Raw genomic sequence first — 12,001 nt, forward strand, 5'->3', positions numbered from 1 at the left:
AAAGGAAATTGAAGACCAAACACACTCACACATGAACCTGGAAGAACAGAGAGCGATGGAAGAAGAGAATCCGGTGACTCCACCATCTCTAGCAGCCAATCGTGACAGTAAGGATAGCACGAGTCGACGACGATGGAGAAAACCAACAGCAGGGATTGGAGAGAGATGGGTCAACAGTGAAGACCAGAGGAGCATATTGGCGGTGGAGAGAAAGAAGAGACAAATAAAAAAATGGGGTGCTTTGTTTCGTGAAGGTTGAACAGGAGAATATAAATTTAATTCAAAAAGACAATTGGGAAAATTAGAAGTAAAGCCTAAGGAAAAATTATCAAAAAGGCACGAAATTTTCTATAATAAGAAAAATAAATAAAACCTAACTTTTACTTAGTAAAATTCTAACTTTGAATTTTCAAGAAAGTTACTAAAATAAGTTCCTGTCAACTACCACTCTCCACTTGCTATAAAACTAAGTTAAATAAAATATTAATTCGTAGAAAAAAATTAATTTAATTTAATTTAAAATTTAGAGTCATTACATCCTAAGTATTGATTGTGCAAAGCCCTTTGTCCATACCTGCATGCTTTCTTTACCACCATAGCATGGCATTGTCGGTAAGGAAGTAAGTAGTGGTATGTACCTTAGTTTGATCGTCAATTAGTTTGATCATCAATCATCCCCAAGGTGTTAGCATAACGTTCCATCTGTTATAAGAAGTTCTCAACTTCCTTGGCATCTCATACCTCCTTGAGTTCCTTATGTTTGAGAAGGTCTAACTTGACTTTCCTTATTCCACTATTTCCATCCAATAGTGGGTTCCTTCCTCTTTCTTTTAAGGAAGTCTTAAGAGTGTTGAGCTATTGTTGCATTGTGGTAATGGCATTCATCACCTTTATCTCCAAGGATTTCATGGCATCCTCCTGTTGATCCTCAGAGTTTTATAAGGTATCCACACTACCCTTTAACTTTTCTAGTTCTTTGAGAGTGTGGTTCCCCAACATAACCATATCACCATCAACTTTCTCTACTCTACCCACCATTTCTTCCATGACTTTCTCTAAAGCATCAATTTTTATGGAGAGTATAGTAAGATCTTCTGAACGTACCTTACTAGTGCCTCGTGCCTTCTTGTTACCTTGGTGTGAAGATTGGGATTCCCTTCCCCTCTTTTCCACATGAGTGAGAGTTTCCTCAATTATGCCTGACATCCTTGCCTACAAGTCTATGAGTATCCACCCAAACCATGGCTCTGATACTACATTGTCACGACCTTGAAACTTTTCTTTCCTTGCACTGTGTTAGCCTTAGCTAGATCAACCTCTTGATCTTGACTAAGTCAGCCGAACCCACAAAGTAGGAAAAGAAACTTAAGAGGACTAGTTGCACAAGTAGAGAGTATAGAGCTTAAGTGAATGAACTTGAGAGCTTTATTGATTTGCTTGAGTGGTTACAAATGAAGGGTGAGGGGGTATTTATAGGCTCCCTCCTTTCTTCCAAAAAGTTCCCACCTCCTTAATGGACGGTTGGAATTGATTTGATCCAACAGTGTACATTCTATCTCTAGATATTTCTATAGAAATATTTACAAGGAATATCTTGATATTTACAAGGAAAATTCTAGAATGCATAAGAGGAGGATATCCCTAAAATAATTTAGATAATTCATGTACTCTCTACACTATTTTAGAGATATCTAGATCTTTTGAAGTTATACTAGTGTATTCTAGAGCTCTTCGATGCCTTCTTGATTGTCTTTGGATCATTCCGGAAGCTTCTAGAATATTTTAACCTCGTGAAAATTCTAACTGTGTCACAGTAAACCCTAACTCTTTACTGTTTGTTATTTACTTGTATTTCCTTTGTTTGTGATTTCTTACCAATTTGAACGTAATTTCCCTTCCATTCAAAAATAAAATGAAAAATCATACCTGATCCCATAAAATATATTTAATTATTAAGAAGTCCTATAAAATGTATAAACATATTCGTAAAAACTTGATATGAATTTGAAAGAAAGTACCTACAGAGAAAGCATCAATTGCTCTCACCTAAACACAAAGTTTGTTGGGAGAACTTCACTTAAGGATTGGTATAGGGAATTAATTTTAGGTGTATTTAATTTTTTTTTGAAATTTTAGTTCAATTTAAAAAAATTAAAAGAATTTCAACTTTAGAAAGATTAGAATACCCTTAAATTGCTATGCAAAATTGCTAATTATTAATTTTTATACTTTACTTGTAAATTACATCTATTTATCAGATAATTAGTAACATTAATTATTAATTTATTAACTATACTTGTTAATTTATAATTAATTTTAGTAAATTATAAGACCTCTCAGTAATTTATCACTAATGTTAGTAAATTAACTAGTATAATTAGTAATTTAATAACTGATGTTGTTGCTTATGATTGAAAAATTAATGTCAAATTTTATATAATTATTGACATATCAAATCATGTAATTTACAATTTATATTTGTAAACTAACGAGTGAAATAAGAAAATTAACATATAGTGATTCTACATAATAGGTGAAAGGTATTTTAATTTTTTTTACAGTCAAATTTTATTTTTTTTTTCTGAATTGAATTAAAATTTTAAAATTTTTCTGCACTCATCTAAAATTAATTATCTATCGTGGTACTTAACTAAAAGTCTCCCAAGTTTGTTCGCATGGCGGGTCCCATTAAAGTGAGTCCAATGCTTAGCTTTTTCTGCCTTGCGCTTTTTGACATGATTTTCCCTTTCCAGTTGTTGAGAAACACTCATGATACCCCGTGCAAGTTGGGATCACCGTGCTCCTCTCCTAATACGCACATTATTATTATTATTATTTGTAAATAAGCTTTATTTTGCTAAGAAAAAAACCATACAACAAGGAAAACTACTAAAACAGGGCAAAAACAAAACCATCTAAAAACAAACCCTTTCATCATATTCCCTCTTCAATAAAAGATGGCTTATGATCAAAGATACAAAAATCATTTACTAAAGTATGACCAAAACAAGCTGAAGAGTCAGCAGTGTATTTCGCTTCTCTATACATAAAGTTAATGGACACATTTCAATCTCATCTCAATAAATTGACAACATATTGAATAATGTCTTGGAAGGTGTTGATGACGGTGGAACCTGATGATAAAGATTTATTGCATCCGCACAGTACATAAAACCTCAATATGTCTCAGATTATAAAACCAACATATTTCTAGTCCTTTGATGATTCCCATGACTTCCGCTATGGCTGGAGAAGGGATCCAAGTTTGAAGTTGAAACCTGCTAACCACAGACCTTGGGAATTTCGAATGAAACCCCCAAAGAAGGCATTCCCATTACTAAGCATAGAACCATATTCTATTGAATGACCCAGGCTTTGATTAACAGGATCAGAAACTTAATTGACACCTTGCTGTGTTTTGTTATTGGACTGGAATTTCTTCTGTATACATGCAAGGTTATTCAGGACAATATATCAATAACATCTTCCCTCTAATTAACTTTTTGATAAAATTTTGCTGTCACTGAAGATACTATTTTCTGTGTGACAATCACATCTTCACAAAGTCAACAACCTACAATAAATTTCTCCATATGTGAAGCCCTCTTCACACCATAACTTCCATTAAGTCTCTAAAGCTTCAAATACATGCCGGAGCCATATGTTAAAAGGCTTCCATAAGATGGAACAAGCTGATATCAGGCTAATACACACTCGCACAAATGCACAAATGCATATATACAATGAGTTGTACAAAGATGACAATTCTTCTTCCGAAAGCGTTTTACTAATACTCATTTGAGCAAAGTATATGATGACATAAACTGCAAAATTTGATTTTAAAAGTCTAGCTGTCATGATCTCTTCAATGTTGCATGGAATAAATTCCATGTGAAAAGGATGTATAGTGAAGAAAACTGGAGGGGTCATGTATGAAAACCAAACAATAAAGTTATTCCTAAAAGACAATCTACTATCAGACCCACCACAATCATATGCCAACATCTTAATTATATAGAAGACATCAGTGGAGCACCTTTTTTATTTCATAAGTTTCTCTTCCATTACAAATTTTCTTTAACGTTAATTGGACATAAACAAGAGGAAAAACAGTCTTCACTGGAAATGAATGCCTAAATGCAACTTCCGATTCTAAAAAGAACTAATTTATTACGGCAGCTTTCATGAGAATGGCCCCAAAGAATAAATACAAAACCATCAAGGCTACTCTAAATGATGGTAGGAGATAGTAAAATTTCTCATATATATGGTTTACTACAATAAAATCATGCAACAACATCAAGATTCATCTTTATTAGTCAGCACTTCAGACAAGTCAAAAAGAAAAACAAAGATGGACTACTAACTTCTGACAAGCTACTCATGACTATGATGTTGTTTTGAGAGTGTATGTTGAACTAAAGCCTAAAATGCTGCAACATTTAAAAAAATATGTTTTTGAACCAAAACTCGAGGAAAAAAATGAATAAAGATATTAGTACATTAATATTTGATTTTTTAAATAATTGTTGTCCCCTTATTATTACCTAAAATTTATGTGACATTTTGAATCTATATAACGAACATATGGACAACAAGAAACAGCCTTGTCTCACTAGCGAACAAATTGGTGAATAAAAAATTATCCTCTTGAAATATATTTTCTCTCATTTTATTTTCTCCTAGCCTATATTCTCAAAAATACCCAAAATTGTACCCTGGCCTCTCATGAGAACTCCAAATCTAAGACTAACAATTTCAAATAATGGAGAAAAACTGGCAATTTTTCCAATAATAATGGCACAGCAGCGAACCCTAGCTAAACCTTGAACTATGATTTGAGGCACGTAGCAATAGGAAAATAGCTAGTGCGTATATTATTGAGAACACCACTTGTAAAATATATTGCATACAACATCCCAATAACACTATCGATGTATTATTTTCACATATATGTGTATAAGTATAACATATATTACACGCTACATCTTTATCATAAGCAAGCTCCCATTAAACTAAACTTCGATTTCTAACAAAGCTTTTGCTTGAAGTTACCCTTGACAGCAATAAAAACAACATTAACATTGAGTTCATTGCGATTTTTCACTCCGAAAATTTGTGTCATCTCATTCATAGCATCTCTACCCATTAGTATGATCAACTTAAAACATAATTCAAGGAGATGCCAGAATATCACATATAGAACCCGAATCGACACAACAAAAACTGACTTTTAGAGAAGCTTCGGAGCAGTTATGTACCAATCAGAAAGGGAGAGACAAAATGAATCTGAGTGAATTAGAATTGCGTACCTAATTAAACATGCCCAAGAATGAATCTGAAGTGAGGAAAAGGCCTCATCCCATTTCTCAAAGTCTACATACCAGACCCACCTTTAGGTTATTTATAGTCCTTTCAATTAAATGCATGATTGCTTTAATATACATAAAACTCTAACAAAATGCAACCTATCACATGTATTACAATAAATGTTCATGCAGTAATCAAGACTCCCCCAGAACAACGATAAACATCATATAAATGGGAGACTTTTGCACGGTCTATAGACTCGGGGATAAGGGATATGCCTTCACTTACTCACGTATTCAAGTAGTGAACGAAGCAGCACAGCGAGTGTTTGGTTCTTGACAGAGGTTAATGATCAACTGCTTGGGAAGCCAGGAAGGGAACTGAAAGATTTTAATGATTTTTTATTTTTGGTCCAGGGAAATTGATAATAAGTTAGCTTGTGTTTGACATCTATTTTTTTAAAAGTGAATTCAATAAAAATAATTGTGATAAAAAAATTTGTGTTTAGATATAATTTTTTAAAATTGATTTTGTAAATTAAAAATTATTTAGATTAATAATGATTTCTAATTTTAAAATGTACTTTTAAATATATAATATTAAAAAGGATATTAATTTATGATGATTAATAATTTTTGTTCTACAAATATAATATAGTAAAAATGTTTAAAAAATGTAAAAAAAATTAAAATAACATCAAATTTAATATGTTCAATAATAATAAAAAAAAAGAGAAAACATACTTTTTGGTTTATGCACTTTGCTTGTATTTTGTTATAGGTTCCTATATTTTTTTCAGTTTTTTAAGTCTCTACACATTTATTTTTCACTATTTTATATTCTTAAATGAATAAAATGAATAAAGTATAGGGACTTCGGATGAACGTAAATATCAAAAAAATAATAGTATAAAGATCCAAAATATTGGGAAAAAATGCAGGGACATATAATAAAAGATGAGCAAAGTGTATGGAGCAAAAGATATATTTTTTCTAATAAAAAATAAAGTTTATATGTTAGAAATATCATATAATAAATAGTTTAACATATATTAATATTAAAATTAACATGATTCAAAAATATGTATGATACATTTATTTCATTAAAAATATTAACTAACTGAACAAATCTTTGTTGGTTGATAAAATTTCTAAATAATATAAAATTTGATATATTAAATAATAAAATTATAAAACATGAAATTTGATTTATTGAGCAAAAATTTTGTAAATAGTTGAATATACATTAATACTAAAAATTAACATGATTAATTATTAAATATATAATATTAAAAACTTAATCTCTAATTATTATTATTTAAATGATTATTATATTTTTAATAAATTAACAATATTTTTTAAATAAAAGAATAATAGGTTTTATTTGGGATATCATGGTCAAAATATACCTCATTTTTTAAACCCACTTTTTAAAAGCTCTATCATCTTACAAATTTATTTTCAATAACGTTATCAAAGCACTTTTAAATACACTTTCATCTCTTTATTTTTTTTCTATTCAATATCCCACATTCCAAAGTGAAAAAGCATTTTTCAAATGTCATAAGTGGGTTACTCAAACATACCCTGACTCTCCCCAACTTCAAATTATAAGACAATCTCATATAAAATTATATACTCTCTCCGTTCAAAAAAGGAGTTAGATATTAAAAATATAAAATATTTTTATTCTTTTGAAGTATAATTATTACTTTTTTAAAAGTACCCCTATTGATAATGACTTCATATTTATTGTAGGGTGTTTAATAGAAATAAATATGAAAAGATAGGTTAATTATAAAAGAGGTAACTACTTTATTGAAGGGTGAAATTCAGTTAAAAATATCTTACATTTTTTAAAAGGAGAGTATATCACTTTACAAATTCACCTTTTTAAGGTAAGAGTATAAATTTTAAAAATATCTTTTAATTAATATAATTTTAAATATTCAATCATTTTAATTATATTTCTACTTAAGAGTAATAGTAAGAAATTATTATTTATAAAATTTTATTTTTATTATATTTTGGGATAAATTTTTTTAACATTATTTTATAATTAAGATAAAATGAGTAATAATTTTATGACTATCAAATTTAAATTGATTTGACAAAAATGAGACTACTATAACTTTCTAATTTCTGCCATTATTACCTAATAAGTTTAAACAATTGGAAGAGCACATGTTGCCAACTCACACACTTGGTAAAAAGACGAACTTGATTTATATATTTTATTTTTATTTATTAAAAAAAAATTATAAATTTTAATAAACTTATACTATTATATTTAACTTGATGATAAATTTAATTTTAAATATTTTTATAATTTTTATAAATTAATTATTCAGATATACTTTAGACTAAATTTAAAGTTATAATTATTAATTTTTTAAATTTTTTAAAATTTCATTTTAAAAAGTATCTTTATTTTTAATATTATATTTATTAAAATAAAAAAATTTTAAAAAATTTTGATATTAAATTCAGACTGTTCATAATATATTTGAATACTTAATTTATAAAAATATTAATATTAAATTAAATTATTTAAATTAAATATGTATTATTAAGATAGGTGATAAGATATATTTATTAAAATTTTGAAATTTTAAAAGAAAAATATAAAAAATAAAATTTTAAAATGTATGGCATATGAGCGCCGCGGTGCTCACAAAGCTGGTCTCAAGACGAAACACGCTCGAATCAGCCAAGACTTTATGGGCCGATTTAAAATTGTTTTTATTTTATTATTTTAAAAATTAATGTTTTGTAGAATATATTTTAAAAATAATAAATAATAAAAATATATATTTTTAATTTTTTCTTATTCTTTAAAATAATAATCACAGATCATTTAAAAATTATTTTTTATTTATCTATTCTACAAAATAATATTTTATTTTTTCTAAAATACTTTAAAAAATATGTTATTAAGCAGATTTTTTTATTTTCTTATTTTAAAAAATAAAAATTTATTTTTAGAATAGGTTTTTAAAAAATCCTATATTCATATATGTCATTGTCATCTATGGATCCTCATTGTAACTTCATCAGTTTTTGCGGAAACGACATGGATCCCGAATGCCAAGACTTATTTATTATTTATTTATTATATAAGTTTTATTTTTATTTATTAAAATAAAATTTATATATAATAATAAATTTATTTTATTAATTTAATTTGAATGATCCAATTTAATATTAAATATTAAAATATTAATTTTTTTTATAATAAATATAAAATAAAAATTTGAAAGTAGAATTTAAAAAACTGGAGTCAAGATTAGTCCAGATGCAAGGTGCAGAAACCAAACACGCCGGAACCCAAGACTATACGCATGTTTGGATTAATTTTTAATTTAAGTTAGAATGGGCAAAACTGAAATTAAGATATAAAAAGCTCAAAAAATATTATTTGAATGAGCAAAAAATTCTAACTGAAATTAAGGTATAAACGAGCACTCTTCTCCAAGCTACAAGACACACTCTATTCACATTGACGTTCAATGTTGTCTCTCTCTTCTCATTTATTGACTCAGGCTCCTGCTTTGTTTCATTTATTATTTTTATTTTTTGTTTATTTATTTACCCACCCGGACTCCAGCGTTAAATGTCAAAAAATATAAAACATTAACATTTATTTTTATTTTTTATTCATTTATTATTTATATTCTCGATCATGTCATTTTCCCTCAACTTTATATATTTATTTTATTTAAATTTAAATTGTATAAAACTAGAGTGCATTTTTTTTGTCAGAAAAGTTTTGCTTTTAATGAATATATATAAGTATAAATTAATAACTACTTGTGTATGTACAAGTTAAAACTGAAATTATATAAAACTTGATTTTTAAGTTTAATATTTTTTATTTTTTAGTTAGTCAAAGAATATATGCAAAAAAAATCATGTTAATTTTTTCATTAAGCATTTTAACTGATTTTTAAATTAAATTATTCAAACGAATTTCAATTTATCTAACTGATTTCTAAAAAAACTATTAAATATAAATCATGTTACATTAACTGATTTTTTTAATTTTAATTTATTAATTTTAATTAAATTTTAACCTTAATTATAAATTGTTTAATCCAAAACACATATTTCTCCACTTATTGTCATGTGTGGCTTGGGGTCCTTATTGCAATTTTACCATTGCTTGCTACGAGTATATTAAAGGGCTGCCCAAGTCAAGAAAAAAAATATTAAAGGGTTGCGAGTAGAGCCGTCAATTAGGACCTACAGGCTCAGCCTTTTTAGATCCGAAAAAATTGAGGGCCGGACTTCTATTTTACCTTTAAAAAGGTAAATCGGGCCTAAAAGCCCTTTTAGGCCCGTTTATAATTTTTTTTAAAATTATAATATAAAAAAATAAAAGATTAAATACATAACTCAAAGAAATAAACATCTTAAATGCATTCATCCATCCATCATTTATTTATTAAGATTTAGCTTATAATATTAACTAAGTTTAATTTTTATTGATATTCACTTTGATGTTACTATTTGATATTAGACTTAAATATTTTAGTTTTCTTTATTGTTGTTGTGTAAATTGATTTAAATTTATTTTCTTAAATTTAATTTTTTGAATAATAACTTTTTTATGATTATAAATATATTTTTTATAATTTTTAATTGAAAAAATAATTTAAAAAAATAAGGCCGAGGCTCTGAAGGCCGGCCCTTTAGCCCTGAGAGTTAGGGCCGAGCCTTAAAGAATGAAACCCTGACATGCAATCGGGCTTAATAGGATCAATCCGTTTAGACTCTAACCCTTCAAGAGCTGATCTTTTAAGCTCGGGCTGACCTTAATTTACAGCTCTAGCTGTGAGTGTGTCTGGAATTGAGCAGCTGCATTTTCTCCCTCCTACCGCCACCATTTATATTTTATCAGGGCCGCAGGACCTCTCCCTCTCTACAATTGCCACGTCGATGGCCGTGGAGGTTGCCAGGGGTTTTGTCAAGGTTGGTGGGTCAGCCATCTTGCTTGTTTGTGGGTTTGCAGTATCTTTGGCTCTTGGTAGATATTTTTACCTTGTTCTTGTTTTTTCCTTTTTGATTATTTTGTTCATCGGATCTGCTCAATATTTTTACTTTGTTCCTGTTTTCTCTTTTTGATTGCTTTGTTTGCGGGATCTGCTCGATATTATTTTGTTCGTGTTAAATGGTACGTCTCTAGTTATAGATTTTTTAATATTTTTCTTTTTATATATTCTCATATAAGTTGAAGGTATTTTTTTTAAAAAATATATTTTTATCTTAAAAAATAAGATTATAAATTATATTTAATAAATTTTATTAATAGGTGTGATTTTGCATCGAGATTCTAAGTGTGTTTATAACCCTTGCTGTAGATGTTGTTAAATAATTTATTCTTGGCTTTATTCCTTTTCCTGTCAAAAAATTAGTTTGTCAAACTAATTTTCAAAAAAAAAAAAAATCAAACGCACTGCATGTTTCTATTGACTGGTTGTGAGGCTCTGCGTGGATCCGAACCTCGACGCATCCTATAGATGATAAGAATGAACTCAAAATAAATTACGTATTATATGTATGATGCTTTGTCCAAAAAAGTGAATTGCCAGAGTCACCCTAGACCCAACCAATAATATTTGTCGTCTTTTGGTCTTTTTTTTATAATTTTCTTTGCACCGATCATATAAATATAAGAGGATTGAGAGTGCTTGCTCTCATTTCCCCTTCCTCCTCCTCTCGCCGTTCATGTTTTATTAAGTTCACAGGACCTCTCCCTCTCTGCAACCGGGGTGAGTTTCCCTCTTTTGTTTTTTTTTTACTGTCTCTAATTGCAAATTTGAATCGTTTGAATGAAATTTATATTTTAAATTCAATTTAACAGTCCAGATCCTCTTCTCTCCTTTGTTTGAGAAAATCCAACTCCCTGCAATTGCAGCGTCATTGTCGGTGGAGGTTGCAGATCAGCTTTAAAGCTTATGAGCACTGCAAATGCCCAAGTGCATGGTGCCGAAAAATCAAACACACCGAAACACCCAAGACTTATGGTGTCGAAAGCAAACCCAAGACTTATCGTAATTTTACCACTTTTTGGCAAATAGGTTTTGCGCCTAGTATATGTATCTATATATGTTTGACAGAATTAGGAGCTATGTATCAAAACATGTCCTCGCAGGACCTCTGCCTCTCTGCAATCGCCGTGTTGCTATTCGTGGAGGTAGCTAGGGGTTGTATTAAGGTTTGTGGGTCCACCATCATCGCCTGCTTTTTCTTGGTCTTCAAACCTGCACGTTATTTTTACCTTGTTTTCTTTTTGATTATTTTGTTTGTAAGGTTCTTAAAGGATCCATAGCTTTCTTTATTCCATTTACTATCATCACTAACAGACGGGGGCGGAACTACGTGTCCCGCAGAGGAGGTCCAATACCCTTGCTTTGTGTATCAATGGGAAGAGCATGATCAAAGTTAATGGTTTAATTATTTTTTTATCCATTCATATAATGTTATAGATATTTTTATTTTTTTATTAAGATATTGGGTGTCCATTGCTAACTATTTTATGAATATTTTTGTTTTTTAACCCTACATAAAACTCTTAACAAAATGAAACCTATCATAAGTATTACAATTACTGTTCATATAGTAAGCAAGACTACACCAGAAAATGAAAAACATCACATATTCAATGAGCTTTTGATCTATATAAGTCGATC

At 28.9% G+C, this 12,001-nt stretch overlaps 1 protein-coding gene across 1 annotated transcript; it reads left to right on the plus strand.

The window, feature by feature from the left end:
* Positions 1-31: 31 nt before the first annotated feature.
* Positions 32-11,765, plus strand: LOC129302594 (uncharacterized). Its single transcript, XM_054941514.1, has 4 exons — positions 32-254; positions 10,135-10,319; positions 10,997-11,080; positions 11,227-11,765. Exons 1-4 carry the CDS (start codon positions 32-34, stop codon positions 11,638-11,640), a joined length of 906 nt encoding a protein of 301 aa, XP_054797489.1. The 3' UTR covers positions 11,641-11,765.
* Positions 11,766-12,001: the final 236 nt, after the last annotated feature.

Source organism: Prosopis cineraria, unplaced genomic scaffold (genome assembly GCF_029017545.1).
Source record: "Prosopis cineraria cultivar Desert tree isolate PC_DT_omini unplaced genomic scaffold, ASM2901754v1 PC2, whole genome shotgun sequence".
Classification (NCBI taxonomy): domain Eukaryota; kingdom Viridiplantae; phylum Streptophyta; class Magnoliopsida; order Fabales; family Fabaceae; genus Prosopis; species Prosopis cineraria.